The sequence below is a fragment of the Zea mays genome, chromosome 3, assembly GCF_902167145.1.
Source record: "Zea mays cultivar B73 chromosome 3, Zm-B73-REFERENCE-NAM-5.0, whole genome shotgun sequence".
NCBI classification, from domain to species: domain Eukaryota; kingdom Viridiplantae; phylum Streptophyta; class Magnoliopsida; order Poales; family Poaceae; genus Zea; species Zea mays.
The window spans coordinates 221,578-245,958 of NC_050098.1; the positions used below are offsets into that span (position 1 = coordinate 221,578).

The 24,381-nt window shown below is 44.3% G+C and overlaps 1 protein-coding gene and 1 pseudogene across 3 annotated transcripts in view; both read left to right on the top strand.

Moving 5' to 3' along the window:
- The first annotated feature begins 15,001 nt into the window (after positions 1–15,001).
- Positions 15,002–24,381, top strand: part of LOC103649511 (calcium permeable stress-gated cation channel 1) — a 31,447-nt gene continuing 22,067 nt past the window's right edge. Inside the window, exons 1-9 of one of the 3 annotated variants that reach the window (XM_020546180.2) lie at positions 15,002–18,503; positions 19,679–19,799; positions 19,894–20,014; positions 20,419–20,649; positions 20,758–21,129; positions 22,341–22,698; positions 23,268–23,414; positions 23,829–23,964; positions 24,162–24,263. In XM_020546180.2, coding sequence (XP_020401769.1) covers positions 22,385–22,698; positions 23,268–23,414; positions 23,829–23,964; positions 24,162–24,263 — 699 coding nt within the window. In that variant the 5' untranslated portion in view covers positions 15,002–18,503; positions 19,679–19,799; positions 19,894–20,014; ... (1 more) ...; positions 20,758–21,129; positions 22,341–22,384. Of the gene's footprint in view, positions 18,504–19,678; positions 19,800–19,893; positions 20,015–20,418; positions 20,650–20,757; positions 21,130–21,761; positions 21,878–22,204; positions 22,243–22,340; positions 22,699–23,267; positions 23,415–23,828; positions 23,965–24,161; positions 24,264–24,381 lie in introns of those variants that run through there. The other 2 variants (XM_035966114.1, XM_035966112.1) reach the window with 2 other exon arrangements.
- LOC118476618 (rho GTPase-activating protein 1-like) lies at positions 19,679–22,100 on the top strand (annotated as a pseudogene).

Here is a 24,381-nt window from a genome sequence, read left to right on the forward strand (position 1 = left end):
TGAGTTGCAGTCGACCGTTGCGCGCGAAGTAGCCGTTGCTCCGCTGTCACACCGGACAGTCCGGTGAATTATAGCGGAGCGGATTCCCGAAGCTGGCGAGTTCACAGTTGCTCTCCCTTGGGGCACCGGACACTGTCCGGTGGTGCACCGGACACTGTCCAGTCCGGTGAATTATAGCGGAGCTCCTCTAAAAATTCCCAAAGGTGAAGAGTTCAGCCTCGAGTGCCCTGGTGCATCGGACACTGTCCGGTGGCACACCGGACAGTCCGGTGCGCCAGACCAGGGTGCCTTTCGGGTTGACTTTTGCTCTCTTGTTTGAACCCTTTTCTTGGTCTTTTTATTGGCTTATTGTGAACCTTTGACACCTGTAAAACTTATAGACTAGAGTAAACTAGTTAGTCCAATTATTTGTGTTGGGCAATTCAACCACCAAAATTAATTAGGAAAAAGGTGTAAGCCTAATTCCCTTTCAACCTCCATGATACCTCACCTCCACCAATAGTAAAGACATAACCACTGGTGGCATAAAGCTCGTCTGCATCAGATATCCAGTTCGAATCACTATATCCTTCAAGTACTGCATGCTGACCAGAATAGTGAATTCCATAACTCATTGTACCTTGCAGGTAGCGCATAACCCGCTCAAGTGCATGCCAATGATCAGTCCCGGGGTTTGACATGAACCTACTCAATTTGCTCACAGCAAACGAGATATCGGGCCTTGTTGCACCAGCAAGATACATGAGTGAACCGACAATCTGAGAGTATCTCAATTGGTCTAAACCAATTCTCTTGTTCTTTCGCAGTGTCACACTGGGATCATAAGGTGTTGGAGAAGGTTTGCACTCAGAGAAGCCAAATCGCTTCAAAACCTTTTCAACATAGTGAGATTGCGAGAGAGTAATCTCACCATCTGCCTTAATCACCTTGATGTTTAGAATCACATCAGCTTCTCCCAGATCTTTCATATCAAAACTCTTTGATAGAAAAGACTTGACTTCATTGATCACATCAATGTTTGTGCCAAATATCAATATATCATCGACATATAAGCACAATATAACTCCTTCGCCCCCACCACAGCGATAATATACACACCTGTCTGCCTCATTAATGGCAAAGCCTGCAGACGTTAGAGTCGTGTCAAACTTCTCATGCCACTGCTTTGGTGCTTGCTTCAGACCATACAGAGATTTCAATAACTTGCACACCTTGCTTTCTTGACCCTTTACTACAAATTCATCAGGCTGTTCCATATAGATTTCCTCGTCCAGCTCTCCATTAAGAAAAGCTGTCTTTACATCCATCTGATGAACAAGGAGACCATACGAGGCAGCCAAAGAAAGTAGTACTCGAATAGTGGTCATTCTAGCAACAGGTGAGTAAGTATCAAAGAAGTCTTCTCCTTCTTTCTGAGTATAGCCTTTAGCCACAAGCCTAGCCTTGTACTTTTCAATTGTACCATCAGGCTTGAGCTTCTTTTTAAACACCCACTTACAACCCACAGGTTTGCATCCATAGGGTCGATCAGTGACTTCCCACGTACCATTTGAAAGAATGGAGTCCATCTCATTATGAACTGCTTCTTTCCAATCATCTGCATCTGGAGATGCAAATGCTTCTGCAATGGTAGTAGGAGTATCGTCCACAAGGTACACAATGAAATCATCACCAAAGGATTTTTGAACCCTTTGTCTCTTGCTCCTTTTAGGAGCATCATTGTCATCCTCCTCTAGGACAATTTCATGTGGCTGTTCAAAACTCTCAATAGGTGTACTATGTTCAGGAGTTATCTCAGAAGAGTATGTAGAATTGCTATGAATGTCTTTCATTGGAAATATATGTTCAAAGAAAGTAGCATCACATGATTCCATAATAGTATGAACATACACATCAGGAACTTCAGATTTAACTACTAAAAATCTATATGCTATGCTACACGAAGCATATCCAAGAAAGACACAATCCACTGTCCTTGGACCAAGCTTGCGCTTTTTATTAATTGGTACTGAAAGGGAATTAGGCGTACACCTAGTCCCTAATTAATTTTGGTGGTTGAATTGCCCAACACAAACAATTGGACTAACTAGTTTGCTCCAGTGTATAAGTTATACAGGTGTCAAAGGTTCACAACAAGCCAATTAAAAAGACCAAAGTTGGGTTCAAATTAGAAAGCTAAAGGCATCCCGAAAGGCCCCCTGGTCTGGCGCACCGGACTGTCCGGTGGCGCACCGGACAGTGTCCGGTGCACCAGGGAACCGCGCACAGAACTCCTTAGCCTCGGGAATTTCTAGGAGCCGGCGCGCTATAATTCACCGGACTGTCCGGTGTACACCGGACAGTGTCCGGTGCTCCAAAGGGACGCGACTCTGGAACTTGGCAGCCTCGGGATTTTGCAGTGGGCGCTTTGCTATAATTCACCGGACATGTCCGGTGTACACCGGACTGTCCGGTGTAACAGCGGGGCAACGGCTACTTCGCGCCAACGGTCACCTGCAGGCGCATTCAATGCGCGCCAGAAGCGCGCAGAAGTCAGGCACGCCCATTCTGGTGCACCGGACATTGAACAGTACATGTCCGGTGTGCACCGGACATCCAGGCGGGCCCAGAAGTCAGAACTCCAACGGACAAATTGCAACGGCTTTGGTGACATGGCTGTCGCACCGGACATGTCCAGTGTGCACCGGATTGTCCGGTGCGCCATCGAACAGACAGCCTCACCAAACGGCTAGTTTGGTGGTTGGGGCTATAAATACCCCCAACCACCCCCCATTCATTGCATCCAAGTTTTCCACTTCTCAACTACTTACAAGAGCTCTAGCATTCAATTCTAGACACACCAAAGAGATCAAATCCTCTCCAAATTCCACACAACGCCCTAGTGATTAGAGAGAGTGATTTGCTTGTGTTCTTTCGAGCTCTTGCGCTTGGATTGCTTTCTTCTTTCTTGATTCTTTCATTGCGATCAAACTCACTTGTAATTGAGGCAAGAGACACCAATCTTGTGGTGGTCCTTGTGGGAACTTTGTGTTCCAAGTGATTGAGAAGAGAAAGCTCACTCGGTCCGAGGGACCGTTTGAGAGAGGGTAAGGGTTGAAAGAGACCCGGCCTTTGTGGCCTCCTCAACGGGGAGTAGGTTTGAGAGAACCGAACCTCGGTAAAACAAATCCGCGTGTCTCACTTCATTATTCACTTGCGATTTGTTTTGCGCCCTCTCTCGCGGACTCAATTATATTTCTAACGCTAACCCGGCTTGTAGTTGTGATTATTTTTGAGAATTTCAGTTTCGCCCTATTCACCCCCCCCCCCCTCTAGGCGACTTTCAATTGGTATCAGAGCCCGGTGCTTCATTAGAGCCTAACCGCTCGAAGTGATGTCGGGAGATCACACCAAGAGGGAGATGGAGACCGGCGACAAGCCCACTACGAGCCAAGGGAGCACCTCATCGGAAGAGTCCCGCACCAAGAGGAGGGAGAAGAAGAAGGACTCCTCCAAACGGAAGGAGAAAAGATCTTCCTCTTCTCACCACAAAGAGAAGAAGGAAAAATCTTCTTCTCACAAGTCACATCGGAAAGGCGACAAGAACAAGAGGATGAGGAAGGTGGTCTACTACGAGACCGACACTTCATCAACATCGACCTCCGACTCCGATGCGCCGTCCGTAACTTCTAAGCGCCAAGAGCGCAAGAAGTTTAGTAAGATCCCTTTACACTATCCCCGTACATCTAGACATACTCCATTACTTTCCGTTCCATTAGGCAAACTGCCAACCTTTGATGGTGAGGATTATGCTAGGTGGAGTGATTTAATGAAATTTCATCTAACCTCACTCCACAAAAGTATATGGAATGTTGTTGAGTTTGGAGCACAGGTACCATCCATAGGGGATGAGGATTATGATACGGACGAAGTGGCCCAAATCGAGCACTTCAACTCCCAAGCCACAACCATACTCCTCGCCTCTTTAAGCAAGGAGGAATACAACAAAGTGTAAGGGTTGAAGAATGCAAAGGAGATTTGGGACCTACTCAAGACCGCGCACGAGGGTGATGAACTCACCAAGATCACCAAGAGGGAAACGATCGAGGGGGAGCTCGGTCGCTTCCGTCTTCGCCAAGGGGAGGAGCCACAAGATATGTACAACCGGCTCAAAACCTTGGTAAATCAAGTGCGCAACCTCGGGAGCAAAAAGTGGGACGACCACGAGGTGGTTAAGGTTATTCTAAGAGCTCTCATTTTTCTTAACCCCACTCAAGTTCAATTAATTCGTGGTAATCCTAGATACCCACTAATGACCCCCGAGGAAGTTATCGGGAATTTTGTGAGCTTTGAATGTATGATTAAAGGTTCAAAGAAGATCAACGAGCTTGATGAACCCTCCACGTCCGAGGCGCAACCGGTGGCATTTAAGGCGACAGAGGAGAAGAAGGAGTCTACACCAAGTAGACAACCAATTGACGCCTCCAAGCTCGACAATGAGGAGATGGCCTTAATCATCAAAAGCTTTCGGCAAATCCTCAAGCAACGGAAAGGGAAGGATTACAAATCCCGTTCCAAGAAGGTTTGCTACAAGTGTGGTAAGCCCGGTCACTTTATCGCTAAATGTCCATTATCAAGTGACAGTGACAGGGATAACGACAAGAAGGGCAAGAGGAAAGAAAAGAAGAGGTACCACAAGAAGAAGGGCGGCGATGCCCACGTGTGCCGCGAGTGGAACTCCGACGAGAGCTCCACCGACTCCTCCTCTGACGATGAGGACGCCGCCAACATCGTCGTCACCAAGGGACTCCTCTTCCCCAACGTCGGCCACAAGTGCCTCATGGCGAAGGACGGCAAAAGGAAGAAGGTTAAATCCAAATCCTCCACTAGATATGAGTCCTCTAGTGATGATAATGCTAGTGATGAGGAAAATAATTTGCATACCCTTTTTGCCGACCTTAACATGCAACAAAAAGAAAAATTAAATGAATTGATTAGTGCTATTCATGAGAAGGATGATCTCTTGGATTCTCAAGAGGACTTCCTTATTAAGGAGAACAAAAAGCATGTTAAGGTTAAAAATGCTTATGCTCTTGAGATAGAAAAATGTGCGAAATTATCTAGTGAGCTAAGCACATGCCATGACACTATTGCCAACCTTAGGGATGAAAATGCTAAATTAATTGCTAAGGTTGATTCTCATGTTTGTGATACTTCAATTCCCGATCTTAGAAATGATAATGATGATTTGCTTGCTAAGATTAAGGAATTGAATGATTCTCTTGCTAGCCTTAGAGTAGAAAATGATAATTTGATTGCTAAGGCTAAAGATTTTGATATTTGCAATACTACTATTTCCGACCTTAGAACTAAGAATGATATGTTACATGCTAAGGTTGTAGAACTAAAATCTTGCAAACCCTCTACATCTAATGTTGAGCATATTTCTATTTGTACTAGATGTAGAGATGTTGATATCAATGCTATTCATGATCACATGGCTTTAATTAAACAACAAAATGATCACATAGCAATATTAGATGCTAAGATTGCCGAGCATAACTTAGAAAATGAAAAGTTTAAATTTGCTAGAAGTATGCTCTATAATGGGAGACACCCTGGCATCAAGGATGGCATTGGCTTCCAAAGGGGAGACAATGTCAAACTTAATGCCCCTCCAAAGAATTTATCTAACTTTGTTAAGGGCAAGGCTCGCATGCCTCAGGATAACGAGGGTTACATTTTGTACCCTGCCGGCTATCCTGAGAGCAAAATTAGGAGAACTCATTCTAGGAAGTCCCACTCTGGCTCTAACCATGCTTTTATGTATAAGGGTGAGACATCTAGCTCTAGGCAACCAACCCGTGCCAAGTTGCCTAGAAAGAAAACTCCTAATGCATCAAATGATCATGCTATTTCATTCAAAACTTTTGATGCATCATATGTGCTTACTAACAAATCTGGCAAGGTAGTTGCCAAGTTTGTTGGGGGCAAACACAAGGGCTCCAAGACTTGTGTTTGGGTACCCAAAGTTCTTGTTTCTAATGCCCAAGGACCCAAAACCGTTTGGGTACCTAAAGTCAAGAACTAAAATTGTTTTGTAGGTTTATGCATCCGGGGGCTCAAGTTGGATACTCGACAGCGGGTGCACAAACCACATGACAGGGGAGAAGAAGATGTTCTCCTCATATGAGAAAAACCAAGATCCCCAACGAGCTATCACATTCGGGGATGGAAATCAAGGTTTGGTCAAAGGATTGGGTAAAATTGCTATATCACCTGACCATACTATTTTCAATGTTTTTCTTGTAGATTCTTTAGATTACAATTTGCTTTCCGTATCCCAATTATGTCAAATGGGCTACAACTGTCTATTTACTGATGTAGGTGTTACTGTCTTTAGAAGAAGTGATGATTCAATAGCATTTAAGGGAGTGTTAGAGGGTCAGCTATACTTGGTAGATTTTGATAGAGCTGAACTCGACACTTGCTTGGTTGCTAAGACTAACTTGGGTTGGCTCTGGCACCGCCGACTAGCCCATGTTGGAATGAAGAATCTTCATAAGCTTCTAAAGGGGGAACACATTTTAGGACTAACCAATGTTCATTTTGAGAAAGACAGGATTTGTAGCGCATGCCAAGCCGGGAAGCAAGTTGGCACTCATCATCCACACAAGAACATCATGACTAGTGTCAGGCCACTGGAGCTCCTACACATGGATTTATTCGGCCCGATTGCTTACATAAGCATCGGCGGGAGTAAGTACTGTCTAGTTATTGTGGATGATTATTCTCGCTTCACTTGGGTGTTCTTTTTGCAGGAAAAATCTCATACCCAAGAGACCTTAAAGGGATTCTTGAGACGGGCTCAAAATGAGTTCGGCTCAAGGATCAAGAAAATTAGAAGCGACAACGGGACGGAGTTCAAGAACTCACAAATAGAAGGCTTCCTTGAGGAGGAGGGCATCAAGCATGAGTTCTCTTCTCCCTACACTCCACAACAAAATGGTGTAGTGGAGAGGAAGAATCGAACTCTATTGGACATGGCAAGAACCATGCTTGATGAGTACAAGACACCGGATCGGTTTTGGGTCGAGGCGGTCAACACCGCCTGCTACGCCATCAACCGGTTATATCTACACCGAATCCTCAAGAAGACATCCTATGAACTCCTAACCGGTAAAAAGCCCAATATTTCATATTTTAGAGTTTTTGGTAGCAAATGCTTTATTCTTGTTAAGAGAGGTAGAAAATCTAAATTTGCTCCTAAAACTGTAGAAGGCTTTTTACTAGGATATGACTCAAACACAAGGGCATATAGAGTCTTTAACAAGTCCTCAGGACTTGTTGAAGTTTCTTGTGACGTTGTGTTTGATGAGACTAACGGCTCTCAAGTAGAGCAAGTTGATCTTGATGAGATAGGTGAAGAACAGGCTCCATGCATAGCGTTAAGGAACATGTCCATTGGGGATGTGTGTCCTAAGGAATCCGAAGAGCCTCCACATGCACAAGATCAACCATCCTCCTCCACGCAAGCATCTCCACCAATCCAAAATGAGGACGAGGCTCAAGTTGATAAAGATGAAGAAGACAATGATGAGCCACCTCAAGACGACGGCAATGATCAAGGGGGAGACGCAAATGATGAAGACAAGGAGGATGAACAACCAAGGCCGCCACACCCAAGAGTCCACCAAGCAATACAACGAGATCACCCCGTCGACACCATCCTCGGCGACATTCATAAGGGGGTAACCACTCGATCTCGTGTTGCACATTTTTGTGAGCATTACTCTTTTGTTTCCTCTATTGAGCCACACAGGGTAGAGGAAGCACTACAAGATTCGGATTGGGTGATGGCGATGCAAGAGGAGCTCAACAATTTCACAAGGAACGAGGTATGGCACTTAGTTCCACGTCCTAACCAAAATGTTGTAGGAACCAAGTGGGTCTTCCGCAACAAGCAAGATGAGCATGGTGTGGTGACTAGGAACAAAGAAATTCGAGATGACACAGAAATTTTATGTTGATGATATCATATTTGGGTCTACTAACGAATCTACATATGAAGAATTTAGTAGGATCATGACACAGAAATTCGAGATGTCGATGATGGGGGAGTTGAAGTATTTTCTAGGGTTCCAAGTTAAGCAACTCCAAGAGGGCACCTTCATTAGCCAAACAAAGTACACTCAAGACATCCTAACCAAGTTTGGAATGAAGGATGCCAAGCCCATCAAGACACCCATGGGAACAAATGGGCATCTCGACCTCGACACGGGAGGTAAGTCCGTGGATCAAAAGGTATACCGGTCGATGATTGGTTCATTACTCTATTTATGTGCATCTCGACCGGACATTATGCTTTCCGTATGCATGTGTGCAAGATTCCAAGCCGACCCTAAGGAATCACACCTTACGGCCGTAAAACGAATCTTGAGATATTTGGCTTATACACCTAAGTTTGGGCTTTGGTACCCTCGGGGATCCACATTTGATTTGATTGGTTATTCGGATGCCGATTGGGCAGGGTGTAAGATTAATAGGAAGAGCACATCGGGGACTTGCCAGTTCTTGGGAAGATCCTTGGTGTCTTGGGCTTCAAAGAAGCAAAATTCGGTTGCTCTTTCTACCGCCGAAGCCGAGTACATTGTCGCAGGCCATTGTTGCGCGCAATTGCTTTGGATGAGGCAAACCCTGCGGGACTACGGTTACAAACTAACCAAAGTTCCCCTTCTATGTGATAATGAGAGTGCGATCCGCATGGCGGATAATCCCGTTGAGAATAGCCGCACTAAACACATAGCCATTCGGTATCATTTTCTTAGGGATCACCAACAAAAGGGGGATATCGAGATTTCATACATTAACACTAAAGATCAATTAGCCGATATCTTTACCAAGCCTCTTGATGAACAAACTTTTACCAAACTTAGGCATGAGCTCAATATTCTTGATTCTAGGAATTTCTTTTGCTAATTTGCACACATAGCTCATAAATATACCTTTGATCATGTCTCTTTTATATATGCTATGACTAATGTGTTTTCAAGTGTATTTCAAACCAAGTCATAGGTATATTGAAAGGGAATTGGAGTCTTCGGCGAAGACAAGGCTTCCACTCCACTCTACTACTCATCCTTCGTCGTCGCTCCGCTCCACTCTCCGTCTTTGGTATAATCTTCACTCATATGTTTTATCTGCCAAAGGGGAGAAAATAGTTAACAAAGAAGGGCTTATATCTCACTCAAAGTATCCGTTTTTGGCGATTCATGCCAAAGGGGGAGAAAGTATGAGCCCAAAGCAAAAGGACCGCACCACCACCCTAATTTTAAAATTGATGATTTTCAATTGGTAAATTTCAAAATTTGAAAACTAAAGGGGGAGCAAGTAGTATTTTCAAAATTGATGTCTTAAAACCCTCTTGAACACTAAGAGGAGAATTTATTTGAGGGGGAGTTTTGTTTAGTCAAAGGAAAAGCATCTCAAACAAAAGAAGAAAATTTCAAATCTTGAAAATGCTTTTCAAAATCCTATTCATTCTCCTTTGACTATCTTGCAAAAGGACTTTGAAAAGAATTTACAAAAGAATTTGCAAAAACAAAACATGTGGTGCAAACGTGGTCCAATATGTTAAAAACAAAGAAACAATCCATGCACATCATGTAAGTATTTATATTGGCTCAATTCCAAGCAACCTTTGCACTTACATTATGCAAACTAGTTCAATTTATGCACATTTATCTTTGCTTTGGTTTGTGTTGGCATCAATCACCAAAAAGGGGGGAGATTGAAAGGGAATTAGGCTTACACCTAGTCCCTAATTAATTTTGGTGGTTGAATTGCCCAACACAAACAATTGGACTAACTAGTTTGCTCCAGTGTATAAGTTATACAGGTGTCAAAGGTTCACAACAAGCCAATTAAAAAGACCAAAGTTGGGTTCAAATTAGAAAGCTAAAGGCATCCCGAAAGGTCCCCTGGTCTGGCGCACCGGACTGTCCGGTGGCGCACCGGACAGTGTCCGGTGCACCAGGGAACCGCGCACAGAACTCCTCAGCCTCGGGAATTTCTAGGAGCCGGCGCGCTATAATTCACCGGACTGTCCGGTGTACACCGGACAGTGTCCGGTGCTCCAAAGGGATGCGACTCTGGAACTTGGCAGCCTCGGGATTTTGCAGTGGGCGCTTCGCTATAATTCACCGGACATGTCCGGTGTACACCGGACTGTCCGGTGTAACAGCGGGGCAACGGCTACTTCGCGCCAACGGTCACCTGCAGGCGCATTCAATGCGCACCAGAAGCGCGCAGAAGTCAGGCACGCCCATTCTGGTGCACCGGACATTGAACAGTACATGTCCGGTGTGCACCGGACATCCAGGAGGGCCCAGAAGTCAGAACTCCAACGGACAAATTGCAACAGCTTTGGTGACATGGCTGTCGCACTAGACATGTCCGGTGTGCACCAGACTGTCCGGTGCGCCATCGAACAGACAGCCTCACCAAACGGCTAGTTTGGTGGTTGGGGCTATAAATACCCCCAACCACCCCCCATTCATTGCATCCAAGTTTTCCACTTCTCAACTACTTACAAGAGCTCTAGCATTCAATTCTAGACACACCAAAGAGATCAAATCCTCTCCAAATTCCACACAACGCCCTAGTGATTAGAGAGAGTGATTTGCTTGTGTTCTTTCGAGCTCTTGCGCTTGGATTGCTTTCTTCTTTCTTGATTCTTTCATTGCGATCAAACTCACTTGTAATTGAGGCAAGAGACACCAATCTTGTGGTGGTCCTTGTGGGAACTTTGTGTTCCAAGTGATTGAGAAGAGAAAGCTCACTCGGTCCGAGGGACCATTTGAGAGAGGGTAAGGGTTGAAAGAGACCCGGCCTTTGTGGCCTCCTCAACGGGGAGTAGGTTTGAGAGAACCGAACCTCGGTAAAACAAATCCGCGTGTCTCACTTCATTATTCACTTGCGATTTGTTTTGCGCCCTCTCTCGCGGACTCAATTATATTTCTAACGCTAACCCGACTTGTAGTTGTGATTATTTTTGAGAATTTCAGTTTCGCCCTATTCACCCCCCCTCTAGGCGACTTTCAGGTACATTGACTTTCGCCATGCACTCCCAAGTGCGCAAGTATGAAAGTGATGGTTTTCTCGCAACCCACTTCTCATAAGGGGTCATAAGGGGTTTTCTCTTCTTTGGCCATAGGAATTCTATTCAGAACATGACATGAAGTCAGGACTACCTCCCCCCACCATGCCTTAGATAAACCACAAGTGTCTAACATGGCATTCACCAGGTCAGTCAACGTATGGTTTTTCCTTTCAGCAATCCCGTTTGACTCAGGTGAATAGGGAGGAGTCCTCTCATGAATAATGCCATGTTCTGCACAGAAATCATCGAAGACTTTGGGAAAGAATTCGCCACCACGATCTGATCTAAGACGTTTGATCTTTCTCTCTAGTTGGTTTTCAACTTTAGCCTTATAGATTTTAAAGTAGTCTAAAGCCTCATCTTTAGTTTTTAGCAAGTATACATAGCAAAATCTAGACGCATCATCAATCAATGTCATGAAGTATCTCTTACCACCCTTTGTCAACACACCATTCATCTCACAAATATCAGAATGTATGAGTTCTAGAGGTGCCAGGTGTCTCTCCTCAGCAGCCTTGTGAGGCTTTCGAGGTTGCTTCGACTGCACACAACTATGGCACTTAGAACCTTTGACTATGGTGATATTCGGAATTAAACTCATGGTTGCAAGCCGAGACATAGAGCCAAAATTAATATGACACAAACGAGAATGCCAAATACTCGTAAGATCATCAACATTAGCGCAAATATGGTTCACAGACTTATTATTGAAATCTAACAGAGAAAAGCGGAACAAGCCTCCGCAATCATAGCCTTTACCAATAAATTGTCCAGACTTAGACACAACTAATTTATTGGACTCCAAAACTACCTTGAACCCATCTCTACATAGAAGGGTTCCGCTAACGAGATTCTTGTGTATAGAAGGGACATGATGCACGTTCTTCAGTTGCACGATCTTTCCCGAAGTAAACTTCAGATCCACCGTGCCAGTGCCATGAACAGAAGCATGTGACCCATTCCCCATTAGGACGGAAGAATCCCGGGCGCCCTGATAAGAAGAGAACAAGTTAATGTCAGAACACACATGAACATTAGCACCAGTATCAAGCCACCAGCTAGGTGATTGAAATACTGAGAAGATGAAAGGTAGATTACCATACCCTTTGTTTTCCTCATTGCTAGCGATCACTGTGTTGACATTGCCCTTTTTGCCACGGCGATCCGCTCGATCAGGACAATCCTTGGCAAAATGACCCGTCTCGCCACATGCGAAACATGTCAGTTCAGCCTTGTTCTTCTTCTTCTTGAAGTTGGTAGTTTTGTTGGGCTTGTTAGATTTTGGCTTTCCTTTGCCCTTGTTGTGGTTCCTTTGAACCATGTTGGCGCTGGAGTGGCCCTCGCCTCCTTTAGATCCCGTGTCCTTAGCCCGAGCTTTCTCCTCAACATCCAGAGACGCTATCAGATTTTCAACTGATATCTCCTGTCTCTTATGTTTCAGAGATGTGGTGAAGTTCCTCCATGTAGAAGGCAACTTTGCAATAATGCACCCAGCCACAAATCGGTCAGGAAGGACTATCTTAAGGTGGTCGAGCTCCTTGGCTATACATTGTATTTCATGAGCTTGCTCTACAATAGAGCGATTATCAACCATCTTATAATCATGAAAGCTCTCCATGATATACAGGTCACTGCCAGCATCCGATGCACCATACTTGGTAGTAAGTGCATCCCATAACTCTTTCCCGTCTGTGTGTTGAATATTCGCATCAACCAGACGGTCAACAAGGGCGCTAAGAACTGCTCCCGTAAAGATAGTATTGGCATGGTCGTACTCTTTCTCCTGTTCAGGAGTTAGTGGACCCTCAGGTTTGCCTTTACTAACATGGAAGACATCCATAGCAGTCAGCCAGAGCGTGGCCTTGACTTGCCATCTCTTAAAGTGCATACCATTGAACTTTTCTGGCTTCAGCGCGTCGGCAAAAGCAGCCATAGAAAAACTAGGAAATTGTCTACAATAAGGTTTTTGGATTGTTGAATAATTAGACAAATTCCAGATTAAATTCCGAATATAAATCATGACCAAATCAGAAGAACTGAAGTAAAAAGCCAAATCAGATGATGCGTACTGATTAGACATACTGATAGATGGCGCACGCCGGAATCAGCAGGGTCGACGACGTCGAAGCAGCGAAATCAGCAGGGTCGACGAGGTCAGAAGATCACGAGCAGTCGCGTGAAGACGCTTCCCAAAAACCTTATTCGCCCTCTCCCGGTGCAGGACCTAGAAGACGAAGGGTTCCAGAGACCTGCTCTCCTGATCGCAGATGCACGTCTGCGGTCGGGATGAAGAGAACTAGAAGGCGGCTTAGCTGTGAAGAGAGGCGAAAGCAAAAACTGGATTGATTTGGATGCCGAGCTCCTTTTATAGGGCCGAGTCCGCGACCTCCGATCTTATCCGCCCACGAAAATCTCACGTTCAGTTGAGATTTTATAGCGGTCGATTAGGATAAACGTAACAGCCAAGAAAGGTAGGCGCGCCCCCGCAAGGCGAGGTGCCGGATTTCGGTGGACCATTCACGCGCATGTCGTGCGCCCGCGCCCTTCGCCCCGCCAAGGCCAGGCCAGGCGAGCGAGCGCGCGCGCGTGTGGCTCTCCACACTCTCTCCTCTCATCCATGACTTGGTGAGTGAGTGTGGCTTCCATATTTAAGCTAGCTCTACTCCACTAAAACTAGCAATGTGGTGCTATTGGTTCCACTTATTCCCTAGCTATACACTTATATGGGCTTTTGAGATTTTCCTGGGATTTAATTGAATTTCTTAATTTGGGCCTTAGCCCATAAATCCTAACAACGCACGGCCGACGGTTGGCCGCGCACTCGATGGCGGGGCGGCTCAGGGGCGGCGACAGCGCGCGACCTCGATGGTGCGCCAGAGATGGACAGTCGGTGCCACGGAGGTGAGCGGGCGGCGCATGATCAGCGGTGAGGCGGGTCAGGGGCGGCGACGGAAACTTCAAACAAAAGCGAAGCGCGGGGAAAAGAAGGGCCAGTGCGGCCCTTTAGTACCGAGCTCGGCTCCAAGATCTGTTGCGCCGAGCTCGGTGCCACGTTAGCACGTCCGCGCTAGCGAGTCCCACTGCTCGGCACAATGGACCGTGGAGCGAGCAGTGTTATTACAAAGTAGACTAGCATGGTGTGAGTAATAATCCTCTAGATAATTCATTCTCATCGTAATAAATGGCATGAGAATGAAAATCATGTTTGTCAATGAAAGCTACATTTTTTCTGATATGTTTATTCTCTATCATAGGCAAACTATAGAACATACAAGATCAATGTGAGTGAGGCAAGCAGTATAAATTGTAGAACATAACATAATGTGAATTTGCAGTGACAGGGCAACTAGCGTTGCTTTTTTTTGATAAGGCCAGGATCAAACATGATAATAATTGACATTCGTAGTTAGAAAGAGGAACAGGCGAGCATCATCTTTGTTCTCGAATATTTGTCGTTCGCTAGTTATTTTTGAACTAAAACACGATAAATAAAAAGAACGGAGGGAGGGAGTAGTATCTAATCGTCGAATATACTAGTCACATCAGTTCGTAAACTGGTAATTTCAACTCTATTTACATTTTAGTCATCTATGAAGGTATTTGTATGCTGTATGCATGACTAAGTAAGCTGCAGCTAGTTGCATATTTGACATTAGATAAACATATGTCCGATTAGTCATCTTTGAAGCTATGTGTATGCATTAATAAGTAGCTCCAGCTATTCGCATAATTAGATAATTACGCTTCAAAGTTTGGCACCAAAGTGATAATAATACGCAAGAAAGGATGAGGCTCGTCAGGGAGAATAGAGTGCTCACCGAGCGGGTCTATAACGGTGGTGGGCTAGTGGCCGTTGACACGGTACAAACAGGATCGGGCGATGCTTAGGCGGTGGTGGCCTCAGATCCACACCGGCCCGCCGCTGGGCATCCTCATTGCGTGAACGCGAAGGTGAAGACGGGCGCGGTGTGGTGGAGAAGATGGCGCAGCCGTCCTCCTCTCGACGTCAGGGAAGCGGCCGCAACAGATCGATTCCCGGCGTTGCAGGAAGAGGCGACGACGGCGCCGCAGCGGCAGGGGAGGACGGCAGGCGAGAGGAGGGTGGGGTGGAGGCGACGGCGCAGCGTGCTGCGTGAGGGAGGGAGGGCCGCCGGTCGTCGGCTGCCAGACCGAATCCTACGAGTCGACGGGATTGAGCATACTTTTTGGCAACGTATCCTTGTGCTTAAAGGGTACGCATATTTTAAACCTGGGACATTTATATCGCATCCAACGGTAGCAGCTGTGAGCGGAATTAGAGTCGGGCATCTCGTTCCGCTTCGCCGCGGCCGCCGCCGCCGCCTCCGCCTCCGTGTCGCCGCCGCCCCGCAGAACCCTAAAGGCCGCCGCCACCATGCGCCGCCTCCCGCCCCTCCCCCGGCCCGCGGCCGCCGTCGCCTCGACATCCACCCCGGACATCGTCGCGGAGCTCGGCCGCGTCCTCTCCACGCGCCGCTGGAACAAGGGCAGCGCCTACAAGCGGCTGTCCCCCTCCGTGACGGCCGCGCACGTGGCCGACCTCTTCCGCGCCCCGGTGTCCCCTCTCGACCCGGCCACCGCTCTGGCCTTCTTCGAGTGGGTCGCGCGCCGCCCCGGGTTCCGCCACACCGCCGCCTCCCACGCCGCGCTGCTCCAGCTCCTCGCCCGCCGCCGCGCGCCCGCCAACTACGACAAGCTCGTCCTCTCCATGATTAGCTGCTCCGGCACCGCAGAGGACGTGCGTGAGGCCGTCGACGCAATTCAGGCAATCCGTCGAGTGGGTGGTAAGCGACTCGTGCTGTCCCCAAAGTGCTACAACTTGGCGCTCAGGTCGCTGCTGCGATTCGACATGACGGAGTATATGGGGAAGCTGTACTCGCACCTCGTGCAGGAGGGGTTGTTGCCAGACACGGTGACTTACAACACTATGATCATGGCATACTGCAAGAAGGGTAGTCTCGCCATAGCACACCGGTATTTCTGCTTGTTGAGGGAGTCTGGGATGCAGATGGATACATACACATGTAATGCACTGTTGTTGGGGTACTGCCGAACAAGTGACTTGAGAAAGGCTTGCTGGCTACTCATGATGATGCCGCTGACGGGTTGCAGGAGGAACGAGTACTCCTACACCATTTTGATTCAGGGGCTCTGTGAAGCACGGTGTGTAAGGGAGGCACTTGTGCTTGTGTTCATGATGGTACAAGATGGGTGCTCCCTGAATCTGCACACGTATACACTCTTGATAAAAGGTCTTTGTAAGGAGGGCAGGATTCATGATGCCAGGGGGTTGCTTGATGAAATGCCTTTGAGAGGGGTGGTACCAAGTGTTTGGACTTATAATGCAATGATTGATGGGTATTGTAAGTCAGGAAGGATGAAGGATGCATTGGGGATTAAAGCACTGATGGAACAAAATGGGTGTAATCCAGATGACTGGACATACAACAGTCTGATTTATGGCCTATGTGGTGGGAAGCTAGACGAAGCCGAAGAATTGCTGAATGGCGCTATTGCAAGGGGCTTCACACCTACAGTTATCACATTCACTAACCTGATTAATGGGTATTGCAAGGCTGAAAGGATTGATGATGCACTCAGGGTAAAGAGTAATATGATATCAAGCAATTGCAAGCTTGATTTACAGGCATATGGAGTGTTGATTAATGTCCTCATCAAGAAGTGTAGATTAAAAGAGGCTAAAGAGACGCTGAATGAGATGTTTGCAAATGGTTTAGCTCCTAATGTTGTCATTTACACTTCTATAATTGATGGGTATTGCAAGGTTGGGATGGTTGGTGCTGCACTAGAGGTCTTCAAATTGATGGAACATGAAGGCTGCCATCCAAATGCCTGGACTTATGGTTCTTTGATATATGGGTTAATTCAGGATAAAAAGCTTCATAAGGCAATGGCTTTAATAACTAAAATGCAAGAGGATGGGATAACTCCTGGTGTTATCGCTTATACTACTCTGATTCAAGGCCAGTGCAAAAAACATGAATTTGATAATGCTTTCAGGTTATTTGAAATGATGGAAAAGAATGGCTTGACACCTGATGAGCAAGCGTACAATGTCCTAACTGATGCACTATGCAAGTCTGGAAGAGCTGAAGAAGCTTATTCATTTCTTGTCAGGAAGGGAGTCGTCCTCACAAAGGTAACATATACATCTTTAGTTGATGGTTTTAGCAAGGCAGGCAATACTGACTTTGCTGCCGTCCTTATAGAGAAGATGGTCAATGAGGGTTGTAAGGCAGATTTGTACACATATAGTGTATTGTTGCAGGCTTTATGTAAACAAAAAAAACTGAATGAAGCTTTGTCTATACTGGATCAGATGACCGTAAGTGGAGTCAAGTGTAACATTGTTGCTTATACAATAATTATCAGTGAAATGATCAAAGAAGGGAAGCATGACCATGCTAAAAGCTTGTTCAATGAAATGATTTCATCAGGACATAAGCCTAGTGCAACCACATATACTGTATTCATTAGCTCGTACTGCAAGATAGGTCAAATAGAGGAGGCTGAGCATCTAATTGGGGAAATGGAAAGAGACGGTGTCACACCTGATGTGGTAACCTATAATATATTCATTAATGGTTGTGGTCATATGGGATACATGGATCGTGCATTTTCTACTCTGAAGCGCATGGTGGATGCATCATGTGAGCCAAATTGCTGGACTTATTGGCTTTTGCTCAAACATTTTCTAAAAATGAGTTTGATCAATGCTCACTATGTAGACACATCTGGCATGTGGAACTGGATTGAACTGAACACAGTTTGGCAGCTTCTTGAAAGGATGATGAAGCATGGTTTAAATCCTACAGTAGTGACATACAGTTCTATCATTGCAGGATTCTGCAAAGCAACACGACTAGAAGAAGCATGTGTGCTTCTTGATCATATGCTTGGAAAAGCTATATCTCCCAATGAAGAGATATACACAATGCTTATCAAGTGTTGTTGTGATATCAAGCTCTTTGGAAAGGCTGTGTCATTTGTTACCGACATGATAGAATTTGGGTTTCAGCCTCAGCTTGAGTCCTACCACTACCTTATTGTAGGCCTCTGTGATGAGGGGGACTATGACAGGGCTAAATCACTGTTCTGTGACTTACTTGGGATGGACTATAATCATAATGAAGTTGCATGGAAAATTTTGAATGATGGTTTGCTCAAAGCTGGCCATGTGGATTTTTGTTCACAGTTGCTGGCTGCTATGGATAATAGACACTGTCGGATTGACTCTGAGTCATATTCAATGTTGACTGATAGCATTCGTGAGGCTTCTGGCAGTGTGGTCAGCGAACTCAGAGGAGAAGCTGCCTGACCGATGGTAAATTTCATTTTCTATCATTTCCTACTGTGCACAATTTTTTTCTGTGTGTCAGGCTCGACATTTCGAAAGCATCCATTTCATCTGAGTCATCTGATGGCATGCTCGTTTCCGTAATATAGTTTTGATCCTTGAAAAGTAGTCCCTTTTGTTTGTGTTACAGCCTCCATGCTCCCTTGATCTGAAATATCATTGAAAAAGCAAAATTTTAAGTGGAATTTGAGTTTCATTTGAATTGTGTTATGAAGTATGAAGTTGGTTTTCGTGTTGGCGGCCTTAGCAGAATCTGAACTACGGTTGATGAAATGGGCATGTCTTCTGATAGTGGATATGCTTTGGACCGCAACTGTTCATAGAAATAATTTCTGTGTTTTTTCCCATGTTCCATCAAACAATTGGTCAATCATTTCTCTGATGCAATCTTGTAGCATCCATGATTTTTCTGTACTTGCTTACCTCATCTAAGAATTATTCCAATTGTACTAGGTACATAAAGTTGATTGTTACATCATCTGTCATTAGTAAGATTGGAAAGTTGCTAGGGATTCCATGATTTATGTATGGCATATTTTGTATTGATTAGATTATTCACTATTTTTTCTCTAGACTTGCAAATTACTTTGGTTTTTACCTTTTTCTATCCTTCATCTATTGTTCGTACAGTAGACCTTGGCTTCAAATACTTGGTATATTATTTTTTGTGTTTTGCTATACTATCTGACTTATTATAGGAACAGGACGCAAACTATAAGAAAAGTGCATAGGTGTCATGTATCATGTTTCTTATTGGGAGTTCCAAGTTGTCGGTTTTCAGCATTAGGCTAAAAAGAATAAACAAAAGGGTTCTATATTAGTTCTGCTTTATAGAAGGATGGGTGCCTAGTGCTCCAAAAGAAGATAAAGTGGCACAACCAACTCGAGGGTTGCTAGTATATGATCAATAAAAAACACCTGATAATTGGAGATATTCTTTGCAGCACCATATACATTTAAAATTTGAATTAGTGAAGGATCGTGCTCGTGTTCATGTGGCATATCCTTAACCTTCAAAGTCACATATGTTTTGCTTGATTTTTAGTGCTAATATGCATTTTATGATAACATAAATTGTTATTTCCATTACAAGTTTACTTTGGCTAGTCCTATGCATTGGCTGATTTAAACCTGATATGCAGTGCAAGTGTCTTTGGAGTTTCGTCAGAATCAATGCAGTGTTCCTATGATTCCCGAGGAAACAGTGTCCTAACAATCCTCTTGATGATGCAGAGATGCCTTTATGAACATGGAGGTCTTCAGGTGTGTGTTTTAGGATCTTCTATGATTCTTTGCCCTCAGTGTTTGGAAGCCTTATTTCTGATCAAATAAGTGTTTCCTTATTTTGTACTGTCAGGCAGAAGGTATCTTCCGAATAAACGCAGAAAATAGCCAGGAAGAATTTTGTGAGAGACCAATTAAATAATGGAATTGTTCCTGATGGTGTTGATGTCCACTGTTTGGCAGGTCTAATCAAAGTAAGCTAATTTCTTTCATGTAGCTTATACAATGATAATCATTCTATGGGAAGCGTCTATTTCTTGATCACCTGTTTTATTAAAGATCGTGCTTACCTTTGTTGGTGAAATTTCATGTCAACACCTGCCAGAGAATCCAGACTTCACATTTGACCATCTCTTTTTTTTTTCTTGTACAATGATATTGCCTCTAACTTTTTCCCATTGCATACAAAGTTGTGATTGTGGTTCTGTGATCGTGCCGTTTAGCAATATTTGTTGTAGATTATAATTTTGCTTTTGGAGATGCCAAGGAGTTTGGTCAACTTATTTGACATTAACTGTTTATGCTCACAAGCTAGTAACTTTTATTCGGCAAGACAAAAGCATGTTCTCGTCCAATTTAAGTTTTCATCTCTTTTCAGGCCTGGTTCAGAGAAATGCCGAGGGGGGTACTGGACTCTATCCCACCTGAACAGGTGATGCAATGCCAATCTGAAGAGGACTGTGCTTGGGTATCGAAATGTCTTCCACTAGCTGAAGCAGCTTTGCTTGACTGGGCTGTTAATCTGATGGATGATGTAGTCCAGGAAGAACAGATAAACAAGATGAATGATCGCAATATTGCTATGGTTTTTGTGCCAAATACGACTCAGGTATTGCATTGTGCTAATATTGTAGCAATTAGCGAACTAGCAATATATACCTCACCCCGAGCAGTGGAACGGTTATGCGTGCTAACTATTAGCAAACTTACAATGCAGATGGCAGATCCTTTGACTGCACTGATGTATGCAGTCCAAGTGATGAATTTTCTCAAGATGCTGGTACAAAAGACCCTCAAGGATAGAGAGGAGTCCACTCCAGAGGATGTTTTGCTGCCACAGAAGGACCCATCTGATGAAAATGGGCATCAGAAACCCAGCGTGACACTTGATTCTCTCCTTGAGGATGGATCCAGGCGCCCTTCATTTGCCAAGGAAGAGCCCCTTCTGAACAGTCCTGCCCACAGCACTGATGACAAGTCTAATGAAAGTAAAAACCACTTTAGGAGTCACTGCTGCTTTCGCTGCCCAGGCAACGAGTGTGGACGACTCCACTAGTGGCTTACAACCTTCAGCTGCTATCACTTTAAGGCACGAACTGCTTGCCTTCTTAACAGAATAAATTATTTCATCCTCTATATGTCATCTTCTTTAATATACCAACTTAATTAACAGAATAAATTATTTCATCGCCGCACGAACTGCTTGCCTTCTTGTACGGTGCTTCTGCCTCGCGCGCCACAGTTGGGATAGCGGACACCGAGTGACCCACCAGCTATAGCATGCGTGCTAGTAGTCCGCTACTTTAGACTGTCTGCAGCGCCGCACTCTAGCCCTCCTCTTCCCTATTCCTATTCATTGCTTAGGCTATCCGCAACCGTTACCCCTAAATTTTTCCCCCTATATCACTTTTTCCCCCTATTTTCCCCCCTATTTTTTCATCTCCAGCAGCGGTTCCCCCTAAATACTCCCCCTATACCCCACTACCACTATAAAATATCATTTTCTATACCAACTATCAATTTTTTATCTACTAACAATTACTCGTGGACCCACAGCACAGTGTTTAGGGTGATGAACAGTGACACGCTAGATCTGGGGGGAGAGAGAAGGGGACCGACGCGTAGGGGGCGCTGTAGGGGGCACCGCTGCGGCCGTAGGGTGCCCCCTACGCGCCGCATGCAAGGGGAGGGGGAGAGGCAGCGGTAACCGCTGCGCACAGCCTCAATCATGAATATTGCTTGAAGGGTTGGTTATGCCTACTTCTATTCACCGGCTTTTGTTGACTCATTTTTTCACTGTTCTTCTGTGATGCTCAATCATGAATATTGCTTAAAGGGTTGGTTATGCCTTCTTCTTATTTCTATTCACCGTTTTTTGTTGACTCATTTTTGTGCCTATTAGTCAAGATTTTTGCTCAATGTTCCATACAGATGGCATGGCAATGACTCAGTTCATATACACTGCTCATAGGTTGCATGGTTTTCTAATGGAAGTATGGAACAGCATATGTGCAACCTTTTTATGGTAGTTTATGCCATCATTCTGGGTGCTCAAGAATTCAATACTGATTGCAGACAAAGTTTGATTCTACTTGTGTTTACTTAGAAATGGTTGTGTTGTTTTGTTTCTTCAGAGTGATTTTATGTTACTCTTTTGCAGTTGCGACTGAGTCACCACATGCGGTGTTTGTCTCTCGATACGGTCATCTATTCTTACATTTGGTTTTGTTTAGAATTGTAATTTTGTGACATCATACTATCTATTGGGTAATGACTCTGTTCTTTCCTGACATCTTGTAGATAAATTCAATAGAATTTTCTCCTAAGCTATTTAAAGGACAACTATGGCTACAATTCAAGATATAGGACTCTCTGCGGCTATCAACATAATGGGTGCTGTAGTGTTCCTAGTTGCATTTGCTTTCCTTCGACTGCAGCCAATCAATGATAGGGTTTACTTCCCAAAATGGTACCTCAAAGGTGCAAGAGAGAGTCCAAGTCATGGGGGTACATTTGTCCGGAAGTTTGTCAATTTGGACATGCGTTCATACTTGAAATTTTTAAGTTGGGTGCCTGCTGCTCTCAAAATGCCTGAGGATGAGTTGATTAGCCATGCTGGTCTGGATTCAGCTGTGTATCTGAGGATTTACTTGGTCGGGTATGTGACTTGTACACCATGTACTGTAGGCATGTTTTAAGCTTTTGTTTGTCATATCAGTTTCTCCAATTGTACCATAGGTGGGGGCGTTATTAGTTATTACTACCAGTTTCCATCAATGGATAATTAGGTCTCCATTGGTCTAGGCATAGTTGTAAATAGAGCCTCGGTTTACAAATGGGGAATCAACCTCATAATGAGCATTGGTTATTATATTACCCTGCTACACTCCAGACAACATGACAAGCTAGGCAAAAGAATGAACTGGTGCTGCCAATTTTATTCCTAGTTACATTGGCTAATTCAATTCTAGGTCTTTGCTCTATTTTATTATGTCAGCTACTCTATATTAGGTCACTAGTTTGCCAGTTGCATCTAGTCTCTAGGATTTTCAGATAAGGGAATTTACTCACTTTGATATGTCTACGGTTTATCAGTCGTTTTATACCTACCCACCAAATGTTTCGTGGAATCAAAATATTTGTACTTTATTCCCTTTGGTTCACTGATTGACACCCATCTTATTTTTTCTTTACATGTACTTATTTACTTTGTTTCACTTGTTACAGACTTAAAATATTTGCTCCAATCTCAGTTCTAGCTTTCATTGTTCTTGTCCCTGTTAATTGGACCAATGATACTCTGCAATTCTCAAAGTTAGAGCACAGCAATGTTGATAAGCTTTCAATATCAAACATACCAGTTGGATCAAAAAGGTTAGCACTTGTTCTTTGTTTTTGGAACCATGATTCTTTGGGCCATTCCCTTGTATCCTTTTCTATTGATAGGTTCAGGAAAGTTGTAAAATTGATGTAAAGAAGTTATATGGATGGGACTGCGCAATATGAACTGCTATCCAGCCTCTGACAGAAACTGATTTTGGATAGCAAAAATGTGGTAGTTTGCACATGGGAGAAAACTTAGGAACCAAAGTTCATAATGTAGAGTACATAGTACAAATTTGCACTTAAAAATATTTCAAGTTCATTCATTAGATTTAGGGAAATGGGTTCAGATTCTATAATAGTTTCAGATTTTACAATCAATACACCTTGTCATTCAAATTAGGGATTGCAGTTTTGAGTTCATATTGACTGCTCATGAGTCCTAACCAATTTCTCTTTGTGAAGGTTTATAGCCCACTTGGCAATGGCGTATGTTTTCACATTTTGGACCTGCTATGTACTATTACGTGAGTATGAAGTAGTTGCAAAGATGAGACTGCGATTTCTTTCATCAGAGAAACGCAGACCAGATCAGTTCACGGTATGACTAACCTATGATTGAGTTATGCCTTGAACACATAGTGCTATCCAGACACTTAAAGTTGAAATTTGTACTGTTACTGCATTTCACATAGATTTTGAGGCGAGAACACGTTTCTTTTTTCCCCTAAACTGATCAAGTGGATTTTGTTATGGGTATGACTTGTTGTATGCGCTTACTCAATGATTATATTTTAGGTCCTTGTGCGGAATATACCGCCTGATCCAGATGAATCAATTAGTGAGCTTGTGGAACATTTCTTTCTTGTGAATCATCCTGGTCACTATCTGACACATCAGGTAATAATAATTTATAACATAATTCATGAATATTCATGTTATGATCCCTTATTTTATTCTAGGAGTTTATCTATGGATTCTCCGCCGTGTAGTATGGTTTTGGTGTTTCTATGTTTGT